General features: G+C 27.6%; 1 protein-coding gene across 5 annotated transcripts in view; it reads right to left on the bottom strand.

Annotated features, from left to right (window-relative positions):
* LOC142325503 (1-phosphatidylinositol 4,5-bisphosphate phosphodiesterase epsilon-1-like) overlaps positions 1-21,205 on the bottom strand; it is a 1,691,101-nt gene that overhangs the window by 570,515 nt on the left and 1,099,381 nt on the right. For all 5 annotated transcript variants that reach the window (XM_075367353.1, XM_075367348.1, XM_075367349.1 and 2 more), the window contains 2 exons: positions 3,742-3,991; positions 130-287 (listed from right to left, as the gene is read on the bottom strand). In XM_075367353.1, the coding sequence (XP_075223468.1) occupies positions 130-287; positions 3,742-3,991 (408 nt within the window). The remainder of the gene's footprint in view (positions 1-129; positions 288-3,741; positions 3,992-21,205) is intronic.

The following is a 21,205-nucleotide window of genomic DNA, read 5'->3' as shown; positions in this document are numbered from 1 at the left end:
TTTATAATGCAAAATTAATACCATAAACATAAATGATTACAAATAATATATGCTAATAAATGAAAATATCCAAGAATTATTTGAAGAAGAAATGCAAATATCTTGTAAAATAAAAAAAAATTTACTTACCTCAATTGATCTTAGAATAGAAATAATTGCATTTTCTACAGTTATTCCAAGGATTGTCTTAGTTTCTTTACATGAAACAAGAGGTTGTGGAGCAGATGTAAGGGTAATGTATGAATCTTCTACAGACTCCATTAGAGGTGTGGGAGGAGGTGCTTCTTCTAAATAAAAAAATGCATAAATTAATAAAACTACATATTTACTACAGCAATAATTGAATTATAAATAAATAAAATTTTTAACTAATTACAAAGATGTTTAGTGTTGGTTACTTGAGAAAAAATTTAATTATACAAATACTTTAAAATGAACAGTAGTTCATAACAAAATAATCCTGACTAGGATGTTATGTTTTTATGATAGATGTTTTTAGTACTATCAAACATACTCCAGTTTTAAAGATTAGTTGAGGAGATGAGTGATTAAATGTAAATTCTCATGTATTTTAAAATACTGTACTTAAAAATTAACAAAAATTTAAATACTTGAAAATAAAACTGTTATGAAGCACTTACAAGTTATGGATTGATGGAGTTACACATTGCCTTCAAAATGACCTTTTGAAAGTGCATTTTCATGCACTTAGAAAATAGCGTATTTAAATATATGTTATTATACCCATGATGTCAGTAATAATTCACTAATTTCATTACAAATATTGGTAATTAATAACATTGGTAATTAATAAATTAAACCTAATATTTACATCTATGTAAATATCTCAGAAGAAATATCTCAGTTTATTTAACCAGTGTTTTCATAAATATTTTGTTTTTTTAATTTTTATTATCAATATTTACACATTTATTTATTTAAGTTCATTTACATCTTTTTTTTTTTAATTTAGCTTTATTAATTTTCTTATTTCTTCTGATGATGACTGTTTAACAGTCAAAATGCACGTTTAATATTAGATTTTTTTTTGTTTGTAAATTCCTTTTAAGTACTTTCCATTTATTTATTAATCAATTTTTAATTTATCTAACAGAAGCAACAGGTAGAGTAGCATTCTGCTTCAATAGACATAAAAAATATACTACAGAACTGATAAATAATAATACAAAACAATTAATTTACTAAATTAATACAATTAATTCTCAAACTTCAATAACCATTAAATTTGAACAATTGATAAAAATTTTTACTGTCATTACATAATTAAAAATTAAATTAAAAGTTATCATTTTACATCTTAATTACTGAATTACATAATAAGATTAGTATGAAACTTAAAATTAAATCGCAAGAGAAGAAAAAGAATAGAATAAAAAAACAATTAGTATGTCTCTCTCTCTCTCTCTCTTTGGATGAGTGTTAAGTTAAATAAATCAAATTCTTAATGAAAGTTTTATTTTTTTATAATTACAATAAAATTATGAGCAAATTAAAAATAATTCCTTTCACAAAGCTAATAATTCAAATCTCATTTCAAGGAAAAATTTGTTATTCTTCATTATTCTAACACAGATAATATTTTTTTCCTTGTGTGTGTGTGTGTGTGTGTGTGTGTGTGTGTGTGTGTGTGTGTGTGTGTGTGTGTGTGTGTGTGTGTGTGTGTGTGTGTGTGTGTGTGTGTGTGTGTGTGTGTGTGTGTGTGTGTGTGTGTGTGTGTGTGTGTGTGTGTGTGTGTGTGTGTGTGTGTGTGTGTGTGTGTGTGTGTGTGTGTGTGTGATGAACTAGAAAAAAAATTATTTATTTAATCAATTCAACAACATGACAATGATCAATTACAGGTAGTTTATGGTTGAAGTGATATTTATATTGAGTGAAAAATATTTCACTGAGAATTGAACACAGTCTTCTAGATGAAAAGCAGACGTTCTCACTCCAATACAGTATAGTGAGTGATGCAATGAGAGCAGATAAATTAAATTCACCCATTAAGTATGAGCAAATAAAATGGAATGCATGAAACATTAAGTTCCTGATATAAGACTGCAGAAAGCAGTACTTAAAGCATGTTAGTGAATTATTTCTGTGAAATTCTGATGTATATTATTTCCTTACTATTCTATGATATTATTGATTGTTTCCTTTCTACAGATTGTATCCTTTAGGTCAAAATCATTTTATTCACAAATTAGTTAAAGTTGGAAGACATGCAAGAAGGGGAAAAGTTCATCTAATTAAAATTTAATTTAATCTTCTCTGAAAACTTACTTAATTTTTTATTGTAGTATGGTACTCATAAAAAAATTTTCTTTTCTCAACATAAATCTTTTGATTATAAAACTAACTTAATTAGTTACTCTTGGGGACAAACTTTGAATATGCAATATCTTTTAGATGAAAATTATCGATTTTCATATGAAATTAATTTTCTAACTAATTATTACTAGCTACTTAGTTAATCAATTACCAATTTTTTTTTTCAATATTAAAGGTTTAGACATTATATTTAATTTTATAAAGTACAAAATAATGAAAAATAAAAATAATTTCTAATAATAAAGAAATAAAAAATAGTTTGTAGAAACAGTTTTAAACTTTTACCATATGAGCACAACAATAAGACCTCATTTAGACACTCTAAAAAAATTAAATCAACAGTTTGAAACATTTAAAAATTAAAATAACAAAATCTCAGTTTTTGTGATTAAGGATTTTTTTTTGTTTTTAAATTTCGATACATTTTTCTAGTAGTCATAAGGAATGAAAATAAAGGGTTCTGAAATGAAGTATACAGAAGTGATGTTACAAATACATGTGCTGGATAAATGACTGAGTAAGTCATTTAAAAGCAACATACATTTTAAGTGGAGGAGAAAGAATAAAGACATTAAAAAATTTATATGACAAAGAAAGTGTTAATGGAAGGGTTATACAACTGATGAGACTATTGTAAGAGTGATAAAAAGTGATTAGAATTAATATAATCAACGAAATATGCAAAGAGAATGAGAGTTAGCAAGAAAGAATATAATAGTGGAAAGAAAGATTCTAGAATGGGTAATGTTGCTTGAGGATTTGGACAGTTTTTAAGGGCTTCAAACAGTTAGAGGATTTGTGGAAAAAGTAAAGAGCAGAATATTAGTAGTTAAAAAAGCTTTTGAAAAGATGAAAGAAAACAGGAGGCCTCTGGCAGATTCTTTTACGAAGAACTAGGTTAGTAGGTCATACAATTATATGTTCATTGTTATTTTAATTTAATAATGGAAGGAAATGAAGAAGATAAAAATAAAAGTGGGAGAGAAGGTTAAAAAATATAGAATAACTGAAGATGTTCTACAAAACAATCATGTTGAAATTAAATGATTAAGACTCAACACTAAGTAGAGAAGCACATCAAATCAAATCAATCAAGTAATTAATTGATAAGAAAAACAAACGCAAGTAAAATTTTTTTTGTGTATCACAGCAACTCATCTAATTTCTCAAGAAGATAATAGAATCAATACATAAATTCCAAATGCCAATTGCTTGCACTAAGCCTTACAATAAATGCTTGCAAACCATACTTCATGATTGTTGCTTAAACCATGATATACTTTGTATATTTGATATACTTGTATATAAGTAAAAAATTACACTTAAAACATAGATATATATTTTTAAATTTAAACTAATTTTTATCAAAAATCTTAAAGAGCCAATTTAAAACAGATTATATCTTACCTAAAAGAATATCATACACAGAGAATCTTAAATTTACTCGATGTTGAAATCCTAGATATACAAGGATTCGTGCTACATGGTGTTTCACAAAACGAGCGTACTTTGTAGTATGGTTCGTATAATACCACTCATCAGATGGTAGAAGAAGTTGTGATAAAACATCTGGCATCCCGTGATCCAGTAAGGCTTTATGATTAGCTGGGTCCAATGCAACTGTAGCCACTATCTGGAGTGCAAGAACCAGCAGTTGCTGTAAAAATAAACAAATTAGTCAGACAAATACAGCAAATTAGAGTTGGCTGTGAAATGTAATCCGATGAATCTCCTTTGCTTTCCTTTTTATGACACAAAGTTAAATGAAAATTTGATATATTGTGTTTCCTATTTGCAACAGTAATAATCATAGTTTTAAAGTGGCTGTCAATTTGCAACATGCAACATAACCATTATGGTTCTCTAAACCACACAGTAGATGGTTCAAACTTCAACATTCAACTTTCAATAAATTTAAAAGAGCAGCAGCGGAGTAGTAAAGAGATGAAAAGAAAAACTATAAAATTCACTGGCATAAATATTTCACTATAATAATCCATGTACATTACTAGGGTAAGCATACAACTGGATCAGGAAGTTCTAGTTCGTGTTAGTTCTGTAACAGACTCTCCTTGACAGGGAGACAAAATAACGATATCAGAGCTACTGCAGCAGTAGAAGCCATAGTGAAAGAAATTATAAGATGTATAAGAGAGAATATAATAACCTATCTCTTATGTATCATACATGACCACACAATTTCCATGTCCATGATGTTCTGAAGTCTATTTAAGTGAATACTAGGAGAATAATACTCCAACTAACTGTGCAAATGAAATAAATTATGTGTTATGTGCACACATAACATATGTTTGGAATTTTTTTCAGCATTTTGAAATAGCAACCAAAAAACAAGCAAGCAAACAAAGAATGGTGATATAGCTTCACAGAAAACTGAAAACATTCTGCTCATTGGCGGAAAATGTTATGCTGACTCTTTTTGTGGGACATACAAGTGGTAGCTCTGAGGCAGTGTACACTCAAAACAGGCAGTCACCAGATCAGCCTCTCATGGAGACTTTTGAGTACAAATGTCTTGTGATGACTCGGTAAGCTCAACCCATTCAACAGTTGCAGCCATTCAAGCTCTGTCTTAGAAGTATCTTTAGAATCTGTCATATTCATTACTCCTTGCTTCTAGCTGCCCAAAAATATGAATACATATTTTTGGGCTACTAAAGGCAAAATAAGAAAGTCTTTTAGGTCCAATAATGTGTGTCTTATATGCATGAGTAAGTCTACATTCTGACTCAAAAGATTTTTTTCTAGAAGTGACCATAATTATCTGAGGACTGAAATATATGTATTGTAAGCAATGGAGAGTATGTAGAAAAATTATAAGTATATTCTTTACATTAAATAAATTATGTGACAAAAAGTGTTTAAACTTTTTATTCAACACTATCTAATAAAATAATCATTACACTAGCTGCTGTCATTTCTCTAAAAAAATAATTAAAGATAGTAATCAATCAATAAATACTATTATTGATAATTGCTTCTATAAAATGACGTGAATGAGTTTTTTAAAAGTTTCATTTTAGGTAAATAAAAAATTTTAGGTAGTCTTTTAAAATTTAAAATTTTAGGTAAATGAAGAAAACAGAAAAACACTGATTCTAAGTCAGCAAGAATAGAATAACTACAAATAAGAAAAAATAATAATAGAATAAAATATTATGATAGGTTAGTAGGTCAAACCTAAAGTAGTTTACAGTATATTTTGAAACTGATTCTATCCAATCATACACAAGATATTTTTTCCTTTCCAATTATATGTAACTCCAGCATGAAAATAATGATTTAACAGTGTCATCAGAATGTTGACAGAATGTTTTATCATAAGTTAATGCAATTTTCATTATATATAACTAGAATATGATTTTGTTTTTAATAACATATAAATGTGCAAATTTATTTATGTAAGTACAGATATTACTAGTCATTATAAAACTCATTTAATGTACCAGGTGTATGCAATATAAATGATGTGATGATAAATAACAGACTATTTGCTAATAGTCTCTATTAGGAAAAAAATATTGCTCATTCTAAATCCATCTCTATCAGTTCTAATTATTACCATAATTAAAAGACCCATCAGTCTGAGAAGAGATATCATTGTGTTTGAGATGTTATGAATGCTATTCTGTGATAATGATCACTGCTGAAATATAGTACAGAATAATAAATATGTATTAAAAGTTTTGTATTAAAGAAAATTAGAAGTATTTTGTGTAGTCAACCAATTACAAAAAATAAGCATTGTTAGCATAGTTATAGAAAATTACTATGCTTAGTCTATTCTATGATAATGAAAATCACTGCTGAAATCTAGTACATATTAATAAATATGAATTAAAACTTTTGTATTAAAATTAAAGAAAATTAGAAAAATTTTGTGTTGTCAACCAATTACGAAAAGTGAGCATTGTTAGCATAGTTATAGAAAATTACTATGCTTAGTCATAGATATTATTTTGAACTACCATAATTTTTGTTAAAGATTATTTTCAAATATCAATATGGTTGATGAAAATAATTTTTTTCATTTATAAATATATTTAGAGCACTTTTCTCCCTAAACTTTTGTTGCATGAAACCTACTATTAACTGGCATTATTATATTAATTACATAAAAAAGGTTAAGATACATAATAAAATTATAATCTACTGCAGGTTAAACCATGTGATCTACATTGTGACAGAAAGAAAACAAATATCATTGCTACGTCCTGGAATTATATCAATCACTCATGTTTATCCCAACATTTCCAAAATTACAACTGCATTAAACTATATCTTATCATATAACTTATTATAAATTAGTATGCATGCCTCAGAAATTTGGTCAATTAACAACATTCTCTGAAGAATATTAGCTTGTGACTAAATAAGATTAGTTACAAGGAAATAAGCAACAGGTACTCTCTTTACATGAATAAGGAAAAAAAACTTCTGGGTTATCATATGAGATCACTGACAGGACTTGTCAAAAAAAAGTTTTTTGAAGATTTAAAAACCTAAAAATTTTACAGTAAATAAAAACATGTTTTTATGTGTACCTTCAAAAATTAGTAAGTTTTAAGTTTTCCATGTAAGTTTTCCATGTTTTATGTCCTCTTAAAGGATCAGTGGCACTCATTTTGAAAAAAATTATAAATTAAATTAATATTGACTACAGTTAGTCAAGAGACCTCTTTTATGTAACTCTTTTTAATATTTCAGTCTATAATAAAAATAAGTTATAAAATTATAACTACAAATTATCATATAAATACTGAAATGAATTTTCATTATGGGCTGTTAATGCACATAACTAGAAATAAAGTATGAAACAACTTGCTTTATCATTTTTAATAATATATTCTCATTATTTAATAACTTACTTGAAGAAATTCTGATTGGCATGGATTTATTGGTGGAGAGAAATTAAGTGTAAAAATAAAGTAGAAGTAATGAAATGTTTTAGAAAGGTCTAGAGTATAGTCCTTTATGATAGTAAAACATGAGATAATAGGTAAAAACAATAGAGACCATTGAAATTTGTTTTGCAGGAGGTTGCTAAAAAGCAATTGAGTAAACAAAATTTGAAATTAAGAGCTTTTAATATGAACAGGAGACAAGAAAAATTTCTGTCAGAATCTTACAAAGAAACAAAGTGTATTGTATTAATCATTCAGCTTAGTTAATTTTATGTTAGAGACTTAAAGAAGGTAAATGTTATACAGGAAAACAAAGATTTTAATGTAAAAAAAAAAAAAATAATTGAAGATGAAGAATGTTGTAAATATTTTGATATTAAAAGATTAGTGAAGAGCATGACGGAATGGAAAACATCTTAAAATCAGTGAAATGAATGTTGATTGTAATGAGTGCAATTTAAAAAAAAAAATGATTTTAGCTTTATAGATTTATTTATTATAGCTTTATTACAAACTTTATTATGGTTAGAAAAAAAAAATAAAAAAACTTCACGCATAAAGCTGACCAAAAAGTCTGATTATGAAAAAATAACAAATAGAAAAAAAAATCATTGATAAATTATTCAAAAAAATATTGTACACAAATGAAATAAATTTTCTCATTTAATTTAAATTAAATCATGGGAATAATTTTGTTTGGAAATCAGAGTACAGAGTAAACATATTAACCGCACAGGATAAACCATATTATCTCTATTAATGGGGATATGAATGGATAAACAAAAAATTTTCACCAGGCTCGAGATGATTTGAATTGACACAATAATTTATTTAGCCTTTGTCAGTTCTGTTATGGTGGGCAAGTACTATCTGTAGAGATACACTTTTTATTAACAATACAACAGAATTGATTTTGAATATATTGTTTGTTATTTGTAAATATTTACATGATCAACAAATATATTTAAGAACATTTATTTTTGAGAATCAACAGAATATTTTGAGCCTTGGTTACTTTGATAATCGAATAATATTTTGAAATATTGCAATTTCCTTAATAAAATCATGTGGTTAATTTTACTGAAGCCTTTGGTAAGGTCAAAAAAGAAACCCACTGCCGGCTTCAGACCTCTATTAAAGGAAAAGTAGAAGTCTGAAATAAATGAACTGAGGGCATCCTTTACTGACCTACGGAGCTGAAATCCAAACTGTAAGGGTATTTCTTTGGTAGATTCATCTAGATGTTTGCAAACAAAATTGTTTGCTAATATGTTTTTTTTTTTATATAAAGACCTTCCTATGGAAAATCAAGAAGAAAAAGGTTTACAGCAGAAAGATTCATTATATAGGTTATACAAGGCCTAAGGAGCATTGGTGAAAGATATTATGCTAACATAGGTATGCTAACATATATACTATAGGATAGTAACCGAGTTCTTTCCCCATCAAAGTCATTTAAAACTGATTAATGATAGATGGATTGAGGTTATATGATAGAATTAAATTAAAGTTAAAGGAAAGAATATGAGATATACTTCACTACATATTTTTATGATTTTGTTTTTTTCTTTATTAGAAACCACTTATGTAAACTATCAATATATCTTGTTAAAAAACTAGTTCTTTGAATAACATTAAAATATAAAATTGAAAATATTCTTTGCTTAAATTACAACACTTTTTAACTGAACTAAGAAAATAAATAAAAGGGGTGATGAAAATTGATACTAAGTAAGTAGAAGATTACATTTCATATTTTACATGAATGTAAGACTTGCATTAAACTCATCTTTTTCTTTCTTTACTTTATTATAATTTTACAATTACATTATAGTAAAGTAAAAGCTATGAAAACTTATTTTCTTTTTAGATAACCTTTCAGTATTTATAATACCATTCAGAATTTAAAAAAAACCCGAAAAAACAAGTATATAGTTATTATTCCTAGTTTCGTTAGCAGTGAAGCTCCTAAATTTCACAGACAATTATCGCCTTTTTCCTTCCCAAACAGATATATATATATATATATATATATAATGACAATTGTATTCAAGATTATAGTCATATTACAGGATGTAAATATAATTTGGTAGTTTGTTTAATGTACTCTTTGACCAATAAATCCTAAGATGAAGTCATTCTTTAATCTTGACTCAAACATTAAAGTACATTGTTATTCAAATCCTAATAAAACTTGTATGCAGTTTATTTCTTTGGTACCCAGAATCTTTTGATATTAGAACAGCATCAATAACTGTATATGACAAGTATAAAACTTCCCTGCTAAGTTGGTAGTGCTTATAATAGTGCTATTACAACCGAACAGGTATGTAATTCATTGGGTTAAAATACATTTTGCAGTCTTTCTTATGGCTGTAACACATATAAAACAACTACAGTAAAAGAGAAAATAGTCAAGAGTTATACTCTATGAGAATTCACATTGCAGGTGATCTTATAGTGAATGAGTGGACTACCCACCGGGTTGGTCTAATGGTGAACTCGTCAACGTAAATCAGCTGATTTTGAAGTCGAGAGTTCTAAGGTTCAAATCCTAGTAAAGGCAGTTACTTTTATATGGATTTGAATACTAGATCATGATTACCAGTGTTCTTTGGTGGTTAGGTTTCAATTAACCACACATCTCAGGAACGATCGACCTGAGGCTATACAAGACTACACTTTATTTGCATTCATACATATCATCCTCATTCATCCTCTGAAGTAATACCTTACGGTGGTTCCAGTGGTTCCAGAAAAAGAAAGTGAATGAATGGAAGTGTCACTTGTAGGGCTGAATATAAAACCAGTATTCAATGTGTTTGACATGTTGATATAAAGCAGTATGTGGGTTCAGTAAATAAGACATCAGGAAATCACTTTCATCCTCATTTTTCACAGTAAGCCTGTTGTGGGTTGCTTATTATTCATGAGAATGGCTAAGTTGTTTTTTGATCTGTGGCTCAAGCCACATTGTCTACAACCATTATGGTTGTAACATTTTATTATATCCGTTAATAAAATCCTGCAAAACTAGAATATAAGGGTTACAATGGTTTCCTATTTATGAATGAAATAGGCTACCTATCTGTTCAGTAATTTTTCTTATGGAGCTTGATATATAATGGTAGCCACAACAAACAAACCAGTTTTTAAAACTAATAAAGTATTAAAATCATAGATGAATGAAATAATTATTACTTGAAAAATATCCAATAAACGGAAAACCAACCATTAATCCAAAAATGCTCAGGTTGGATAGAATAATGAGAAATGATTGTTTACTACACATACATTCTTTCAGATTTTTTTACACATTTCACATACATGAAGTTAAATTAGATTAACAGTTAGTCAAAATAAAATACTTTTATGAAGATTTTCTTTAGTTTTTTGAAGAAAAATTTAAGTAATATGAGACTGCATTGATTAACAGAAAAGTTATTAGAGAACAAAATAAATCACTCTCAATTATTTCCATTATTATGATTAAGCTTCAAACTCAGTAAAGTAACAATTGAATACCTAAGTTAACAGTAGCTTCAGTGGTTTTACAAAAAAATTCAATGATATTTCTAAAAAAAGTTATGTATTATTTTTTCTGAAGAAAATGAATAAAAAAATAAAACTTACTTTTTTTGCTTAATCCTCTACAAATGTACTAAAATCAAATAAATTTGTTTTTCTATTAAAAAAAGGTACAGCATTTTTATAGTATAATTTTCTGACGGAGGATTTGAAAAAATAATTTTCAAGATGTTTCAAACCACTTAAATACTGAAAATTTATAAGATTTTTTGCCCACCTTCCTTACAGTTTGTTATAATAGAACCTTGTGGGACAAATATTAAAAAGCTACTGGTCAATAATTTCAAGCAGTAAAATTAGTCAATGATCCATATAGCAGGTCACAAATAAACGGTAAATAGAGCAGAATATCATTACATTATGGAAAATACGTGAATAAAAAAAAGCTATACATAAGTACATTTAAGATTAGGTGGATATGTTACATTAAGCTCCATTTTTATCTGTTGTAAAGAATTGTAAAAATTCAACGAAGTCTATATATAGTTTAATTATACATAATTATTTTTTATTTCATATATTTATATAAACCATCAGAGAATACTAAATACAGACTTTTTAAATTTTATCTATGAAAATATATCATATCCACAGGGTAAAAAATATAAATCAGTGAATTACAGTGGTGCATTAAAAATTATCCAAATAAGTCACACACCTCCAATCAGGGTTTAACATCAACCATAATAAACCATATATAATACATAGCACTATAAATATTGATAAATCTAAGGAAAAATAAAAAAAAAAGGTTTTAAAAACTAAAAGATAACTTAAGTTCTTCAATAAATATCCATTTAGATAATGTAAGCATACATTTTATTGCTAAATTTTTCAAAATTTAGGTCATATGAGTATAAAAATTAAAGTTATCAATAAAATATTTTAACTAATTTGAATATTAATGAAATATATAAAGAACAATATCTTGATTTCATTAAACAACACATATAAAAGCTGTCAATATATATGCAACTAATTCACAAGGTATTAAAACTAATTTAAAATTTAAAAATAAATAAAATAATTACCAGCATCTAAATTCATAAGGAAATTACAAAAAACAAAGAAAATGCCAGTAAAAGTTCCCCAACAGGTATTAATTAAAAATAAATACCCTTAAAAACAGCGTACAAAAATTATTATTAAATATAAAACAAAAATAAAATAATATTTAATTTGCAGAACTTATAATCACATGGATAAATAAAATAATGGAAAACATTTTCCATGCAATTATGATACCTTAGGTCAATGACCAACCACTAGTTCAAAACATGTATCATGAAACTGCATAGAGAAATTATTACTGTACAAGAAACTATTTCACAGGATGTCCAACAAATGAAATTAGAAAAAAATAGTCATATTCACATACTAAAAGCAATGTAAAATACCAGTAAATGTCTGAAAGCTACTCTTTGTAATTTTCATTAACGCTGACTAGAGGTACGAAACAAAAACGCCATAAAACATCATGCCCAAAAATCATTCTAAATATTCAAATATTTCTCTAGAAATCTATTCTATCCAATTATCAATAATAACTAATAATGTTTAAGTTTACACAGATACATCAACTATTTGAAACTGCGTGGGTGTAAGTAAGGTAATTTTATATCTCAATCTATCTTTGATCCACTAACTTTGAAAACAAGCATTGTAAAATATGATATATAGATGTTATTGGTGAGTACGAAAATATTTCACAAGCACTCATTACACATTATAACATTCATAATAGTATTATATATGTATTACATTATTACACAGTTGTCTGTATTTGAAATTTTATCAAAATAAAATAATAAATAACAGTGAAACCGTTGAAAGGCCATGATGATAATGTAGATCAACATGATCATTCATAAACAACAAATATTGTAAAATTTCAAACAAAAGTTTCTAGTAAGTATGAAAAAAATGAAATAATTTTATTCAAACAAATATTTCACATAGTTTGCTTAATTCATATCCTTAACTATTTTAATAAGAATAAAAACATAGAAATGTTTACCAATAACCTAAGCTGATCTTCAAAGTCTGGATAAGAAAACTCAGTAGTAATTTCACTAATGTTAATTACTACTACTAATTATTAAAAAAAAAAGAAACAAAATAGTAATAACTACTTCATATACAAGACTGCAAAAATTTATACCAGTGTCTATTAAGAAGAATAAAAGAATTTTTAATTTTTTTATTTCATCCCCTGGTGATTCACTATTGAATATAGAATGAATCATAAGTTAAACTTAAATTTAATCCTCTAGTCTTCTAAACCGATGATTAAAAGGTAATTTATGATTGAGAAAGCAAAAACATTCTTTAAAAGTGTAAAAAAACTTATTCAATTAAAGAAGCTTTCACTTTATAAAAATCTTTCTATGATCGTTAGGGACCAGTTCGTTCAGCAGTTTTTCATGAATTTTGGTCTTACATATAAAATACCTTTCAATAAAATAAATGCATTTTATGAACTAATAGTTATAATACTACTAGTCCTTTATAATACTACTCGTTCAATTTCTTGTATTATAATTTTGAGTTTAAATTATTATTTTAAATTTGTGAATACAATTGATTTATATTTCATAAATAAACAATGAAGGTATGGACCATTAATTAAAAGATTGTCTACAGGATTCAAAGTTCTAATCATAGACATAACCAGGAATTTCTCCAGGGGGTTAAAAATAAGATAATTTTTTTGTTAAAAAATGGTTTCATCTGAACATTTTAAAATGCTAAAAGTAATTAGTTGTGATGATATTCGAACCTATCTAAATCTTATTTCAGCACTAGCCTGCAAGAGTTCTGGCTAAATCTTGACAAAATTTCTTTTTCAAATTTACCTTTAGCTTCCAAAGCCTTCTTTTTATGCACACTCATCATACAAAGACCAACAAGATGATTTTCTGTCATTGTTGACCGTAACCAAGTTTTTATCCTGGGTAAGGTGCTGAAAGATCTATCGATAGTGCACGTTGTGAAGGTCTGTGCAAGTGAGATAAGTAGTGCCCATTTTATAGATGGTAGAACAATTGGGTTTCTTTAACTAGTGCAGCTAGTTCTATCCATTTCAGTTCAGCATTTGGCACATTTTCTCCTTTCCACTGGTCGCATCAAAGTTCAGCTTCATTAAGGAAGTCATTCAAATTGTAGAACTCCAAAAACTTGTAGTTTTTTTAAAAAATCCTCAGATGTAATATCAAACATTATGTGAGGGTGCACAATGTAAAGAATGAGAAAGCAGTCAAGTTCATATTTTCTTTACGTCAGTAGTGATATCAGTATTGCTTTAGAGGATGAGATGAAATGGCAATTTTATAGTGTGTAAAAATTCCATGCCTGACCGGTATTGGAATCTGGAACCTCCGGATGAAAGACTTGAAGTGCTATCACTCGTGCCATGGAGGAGCCGGCTTTTGAAAAAGTTTGGTTTAACAAAAGTCATTTTGTTCAAATGATTCTAAATGTAAGTAATTTTAATTATTCTCAGTAAAAATTTTAATGAATGAAATATTTTCATTATTATTTATAACATTCGTCATTATGGTTGTACTTTTTTCAAAAGAGGAAGTATAATAATCATAATTCATAATTCAAACAATTCTGATAATTAAGTTACTCGATATTTTTGTATTATCTTAAAGGCTTAAACCGGGTTAAAGGATTACAGAAGAGGTTTAAAGCCTTTTAGACTGAAGTGCATAGAATTTAAACCACTAGTAATCTAAGTAATCTAATCCCAATCGATTAAGTTATAGTAATATTTTAATAATTTAATATACTTAACTGTTGTTTAATTTAGTTTTATTTAAATCATAAATTTCTAAAACAACAATCCAAATCAACTTTATATTTTAATGATTTACATCACAATCTAGTATTTAAAAAATCTGGTTTGGTTTGTAGTTTTGATGAAATTTAATTGTTTTAAACAATTTTTGTATGCACAGTCAAAGATTTGTACAAAGTTGTATGCTTGCTCAGGAAGATAGCTTTCTAAAAGTTTAAAGGCTTTCTAACTAAAAGTTTAAAGCAAGGTTAATGTCATCTCCTATGCTACTGAATTTAAAATAACTGTATTGATGTTTTATTATTTATTCGGTTAAACCAAATAAAGTTTTTAAGCACAATGTGCTTAAAAACCATGCACCATATTCTTAAATGTGATAAAGTGTAGAATTAGATTATTATCCTGCTTCCAGCTATTTTATTTGATCTATTTTTTCGATTCTTTTATTTTACAGAAAACTTTAACCGTGGCCTTAAAAATGCCCAGAAAAAATTTTCTGGAGCAACACTCCCACTAGTTTTAACTAAAAACCGCCCCTGTATTCAGGCAACTTTTATTCAAGGTATGGTAATAAGCCTAATTGATTTTGCTTTTTTCATCAGTCATTGTTTTGCTTGTTACCTTCAGATTACATAAAGCGATTTTCATGAAATTTTGTTCAATGATTTCTAAATAAGGATCATTGATATAATTAAATTTTGGTTACAATTGTTCAAGAGGGGTGAGATGTGACCATGTGTACTGTGACCATGGGTCCCATATCTCAAAATTTTACTCAAAGTAAAATAATTTTTTTTACTTTGAGTAAACTGAATATCTCTTAGGAAGCTTACATACATTTTTGATTAATGTTTTACTCCATCAGACGCTAAATAAAAGTGAGAGAAAAACTTTTATTAATTTTATTCATATATCATAAAAATTTTCTTATTTATGGGCTGGAATAAGTCACATTTAAAACTTTCTTTACAAGAAATCGTAAGTAATGTATTTCTATAAACATGAATACAATTATACAACAAAATTAGTCTAAAGAACTTTCCCTCCTGCTATTTTATTAATATATGATTTGGTAGGATCTGCTAAGTTACTTTACCATTTATTTTAATTTTGTCTTTAAAAATTTTTTTAAATGTACTATCAGCTATTAGTGCTATCAGTTTTACATCTTAGATTAATAAAAAAAATCGTTAACTTTCTTTCTCAAATTTAAATGATACCATTCAGGGAAAGAAAGCCTGAGAATATTTATTCTCACCAGTAACTTTCATATATTACTCAGACATGAGTAATTATTAAATTATATTTTAAAAAAACACTATAAACAAAATTTCTGGGTAAAACCAGTTTCCCTGAAGCAAGATAATTTTTATAAATGTTTATTTTTACAGATTCTGACAATTTAATTATAATGGTATGGATATAAAATTTATAAACTGTTACCCAATAAAAAATACTGACTATTTCATTTCAGTCAGTTAATTTAATTTTAAACTAAAAGGTTTTTGCTTAAAGCACTAATGAATTGCATTGATAATTGAAGCCAGTGAAACTTTTTTTTAGTTAGCAGTAAATAATATTTATTTTACAAATGCATATACAAATGTTTATAGCCATGTTCATTTTTTTTATCTTTATTGATTTCAAATTAAAAAAAAAAATATTTACTCTGTTTCACCTCTATTTATTTGATATTTTTTTATTTCCTAGGGATGAAAATTTATTTTGTTTTCAATTTAAAAAAAAAAAATTAGCATATAAAACTGTTTATTACCGTTTGCCAATATATATATATATATATATATATATATATATATATATATATATATAAAATTACTTGAATGAGAATAATAGAAGAATGGGAGACAGAAATATACAGGGAAGTAACTGAGGACAATACTGATATAAGAAACAATAAATTAAAGATATAAAAATTAAATCAGAGTGGCTTAGGATAAATTTATTATAATGGGGAAGTACACCAAACCAGTAAAATGACTAATTAAAACAAAAAAAAAAATTCTGAATAAGTATTGAAAATATTTAGAAGTTTCACTTAAAGAAAACGATTATATTCAAGTTATACCAACCGTAAATAAATATTACTGGTTTCATATGGAGTCCTATTAATTAAATGGTACTATATACCTTTTGAGCCGACTTCTGTGGCAGAAAGTAGCATCTTTATCTGTCATAGGAAGGTACTGGGGTCGAATCTCAATTAGGGTATTTTTCATATGCTATGAATGAATGTTTCATATCACATTCCGAGGCACAAGCCTTGAGTTTATGTGGTGAATCAATCATTTTAGTAATTAATCTTAATAACCTTTACACACTATAACATTATATGTAAAGAATGATTCATGAATTCATGTTTACATATAAAGCAGAACATGTAAACTTTTAGGACCTGTTCTCCTAGTGAAAATAGAGAAGAAAGTTTAAATAAAATGGGTTTGGTTTACTTCACTGCGAGTGTTCTCTGGAGAAAGATTTCGCCATGATTTTTAGATCTTCGGTAAAATTAAGCCACACTGTAATTCTTAGGACCCGAATTGAAGGGGTAAATTTAATGGTTTTTGTATGAAAGTTGACCGGAAAATTAAAAAAAAAAAAAAAAAAAAATAGTTCCCAGAACTTTATTTTGAGTATTTTTCGAAAAATCTGGGGTAAAAAAAAATATTATCCCAAATTGTCCCCAAACAAGAAGATGTTTCTTTGACGAAAAGAACGCAGATGATTTTCCAACATGATGGGATCAATTCTACACTTTTTTCTAGAAGTTAGACAACACTTAAATGCAGTTTTTTAAAACAAGTAGATTGAACGTGGTGGATTTATCAAATGGCCTCCATCGTTGCCCGACTTACACTTCTGAACTTTTGAGGACATACGAAATCATTAGTAAATTAACAAAAGTATAATACCAGAGAAGAGTTGGTTAATAGAATTCTCAGTGCAATAAAATTAATACAAAATAGCCCTTTTTGAATACGTAAATCCATCAAAAACACTGTTCGTCGGGCAGAGTGCTGTATCCTACCCAACGGGTTGGTCTAGTGGTGAACGCGTCTTCCCAAATAGCTGATTTGAAAGTCGAGAGTTCCGGCGTTCAAGTCCTAATAAAGGCAGTTACTTTCATATGGATTTGAATACTAGATCGTGGATACCGGTGTGTTTTGATGGTTCGGTTTCAATTAACCACACATCTCAGGAATGCTCGAACTGAGACTGTAAAAGACTAGACTTCATTTACACTCATACATATCATCGTCATTCATCCTCTGAAGTAATACCTGAACGGTAATTCCCTGAGGCTAAACAGGGAAAAGAAAGAAGTGTTGTATCCACACTGTGGTGAAGGACATTTTCAGAGATTTATTTAATTGTTTGTTATTTTTCTCAATATTTAATTTTTTCGGTTTATAACGTTGATAATTTTGTTTCGTTTAATACGGAGTTAAAGTCTGCCATTATTTTGATACGTTTTATTTTTAATAAACTTCGTAATTGTTACGTTTGTATTCATTTTCTATGGACTTTATTCATACCGTTTTACTCAGAATCAAATTCTCTAAGAGTTTCGTTTAACACTTTCTTATGTATATTAGCCGTTTAATGAATTTACTTTACACCAAACATAAAATAATGTGTTTTTCGATTACAATCTTTTGTCAATTTCAATTGAAAACTACTAAAAATACAGTTTTGGGACCTTTTTTTTTCGAAATTTTAAGGTCAGATTTCATATAAGACTACTAAAATTTACCCCTTAATTTGGTTCCCAAGAATTATAGTCTGGCTAAATTTTACCGAAGGTGCAGAAATCAGAGTGAAAACTTTAATCAACCAATTCTCGCTAATGAAGGGTTTCCGAAACTACGTTTATATGAAATTTCTTCTTTTTTCCGCCTGTAAAACAACTCCTGCAATTTGTTACTTTTTTTGTAAATCACACATATGTTGGATTAAAAATATATTAAAAAAATATATAAAAATATTTATTTATGTTTTAATATAAAGATTTTTTTTTTTAAATTTGTAATCATAAAAAAGAAATAGTTTTTAATCAAAATTATGTATTCTTTAATTTCTTTATTTTTATTAATAATGAACATGTAGGTTATAAAGGAGAGAAATTATAATTTTTCATTTATTTTCAAAACTGCATGTATTTTGATATTTTCCTGAATAAACTTCATTAGAATTCTATTTTGACTATATATTTACAAAAATGTGCTGGTGAGAATCGTTTAATAGCAGTAAAATTCTATACAGAAAAATTGAGAGGAGAGTGGAGGAAGTGTTAGGAGAAGACCAATCTGGTTTCAGGAAAAGTATAGGGACAAGGGAAGCAATTTTAGGCCTCAGATTAATAGTAGAAGGAAGATTGAAAAAAAACAAACCAACATACTTGGCGTTTATAGACCTAGAAAAGGCATTCGATAACGTAGACTGGAATAAAATGTTCAGCATTTAAAAAAAATTAGGGTTCAAATACAGAGATAGAAGAACAATTGCTAACATGTACAGGAACCAAACAGCAACAGTAACAATTGAAGAACATAAGAAAGAAGCCGTAATAAAAAAGGGAGTCCGACAAGGATGTTCCCTGTCTCCGTTACTTTTTAATCTTTACATGGAACTAGCAGTTAATGATTTTAGAGAACAATTTAGATTCGGAGTAACAGTACAAGGTGAAAAGATAAAGATGCTACGATTTGCTGATGATACAGTAATTCTAGCCGAGAGTAAAAAGGATTTAGAAGAAACAATGAACGGCATAGATGAAGTCCTACCCAAGTACTATCGCATGAAAATAAACAAGAACAAAACAAAAGTAATGAAATGTAGTAGAAATAACAATGATGGACCACTGAATTTGAAAATAGGAGGAGAAAAGATTATGGAGGTGGAAGAATTTTGTTATTTGGGAAGTAGAATTACTAAAGATGGACCAAGCAGGAGCGATATAAAATGCCGAATAGCACAAGCTAAACGAGCCTTCAGTAAGAAATATAATTTGTTTACATCAAAAATTAATTTAAATGTCAGGAAAAGATTTTTGAAAGTGTATGTTTGGAGTGTCGCTTTAAATGGAAGTGAAACTTGGACAATCGGAGTATCTGAGAAGAAAAGGTTAGAAGCTTTTGAAATGTGGTGCTATAGGAGAATGTTAAAAATCAGATGGGTGGATAAAGTGACAAATGAAGAGGTATTGCTGCAAATAGATGAAGAAAGAAGCATTTGGAAAAATATAGTTAAAAGAAGAGACAGACTTATAGGCCACATACTAAGGCATCCTGGAATAGTCGCTTTAATATTGGAAGGACAGGTAGAAGGGAAAAATTGTGTAGGCAGGCCACGTTTGGAATATGTAAAACAAATTGTTAGGGATGTAGGATGTAGAGGGTATACTGAAATGAAACGACTAGCACTAGATAGGGAATCTTGGAGAGTTGCATCAAACCAGTCAAATGACTGTGAAGACAAAAAAAAAAGCAGTAAAAAAGAATTGTACAGACCAGTATCTAATAAATAAAAAAAAAACAGTAATTTATTTCTAAAAATATAATAATTACTCACTTCCCATCAAACCGAACAGAACAATTTTCATATAATACGGCATAGTTACATCGATCTATTAGAAAAACTTTTACATGGTAATGAATGATGCTTATAAAAGCTGCCACATGAAAGATCTTCCTTTTCGTTTGTTTAAAATTAAATTGAAATTTCCTTAAAAAAATTATAATAACACAATGTTACTTTAATAATTAGTCTATAAATAATACAAATGAAATAAATCTGAACTTTCAAAATCTTTATTTAATTTTATGTATTATAAATATAATTTATAAACTTTTGAACCAGAAATTTATTTTATCTATCGTATGTATTTATACTGTATCAAACAATAGCATATTGAAATTTAAATAAAATACTCTATTTTGTAAAACAAATGTTACTATTGATAGGTTTTTAAATTATTAATTAAAATGCTAGTGATGAAGAAAGTAAAAGGAACTATCGAAAATTAAGAAATACTATAAACAGGAAGTGCAGACTAGCGAAATAAGTGTGGATTAAAGAAAAGTGTTTAATGATCATTGGTAAAGTAGAGGATCATTGCATTCAGGAAATTTAAGGAAAATTTTGTGGTACATAAATTTAAGTCTAATAATGCGTTAAACAAAGATGGTACACCGATTTATAATACGAAAGGCAAAGTCGATACGTGGGTGGAATATATTGAAGAGTTATACGGAGGAAATGAATTAGAAAATGTAAATGTATAGAGGAAGAAGAGGAAGTCGAGGAGGATGAAAGGGGAGGGACAATACTGATATCTGAATTTAAGAAAGCATTAAAAGATTTGAATGACAGAAAGGCTGCTGGAATAGACGGAATACCTGCACAATTACTGGGTGAGGAAGCGTTAGATAGATTATAGAAACTGGTATGTAATATTTACGAAAAACGGAAAGTTCGTCAGACTTCAAAAAGAGTGTTGCAGTCATGATACCAAAGCAAGAAGAGTAGAAAAATGTGA

This window comes from Lycorma delicatula, chromosome 5 (genome assembly GCF_047948215.1).
Source record: "Lycorma delicatula isolate Av1 chromosome 5, ASM4794821v1, whole genome shotgun sequence".
Lineage (NCBI taxonomy): Eukaryota > Metazoa > Arthropoda > Insecta > Hemiptera > Fulgoridae > Lycorma > Lycorma delicatula.
This window is presented reverse-complemented; position numbering and strand designations above follow the sequence as displayed.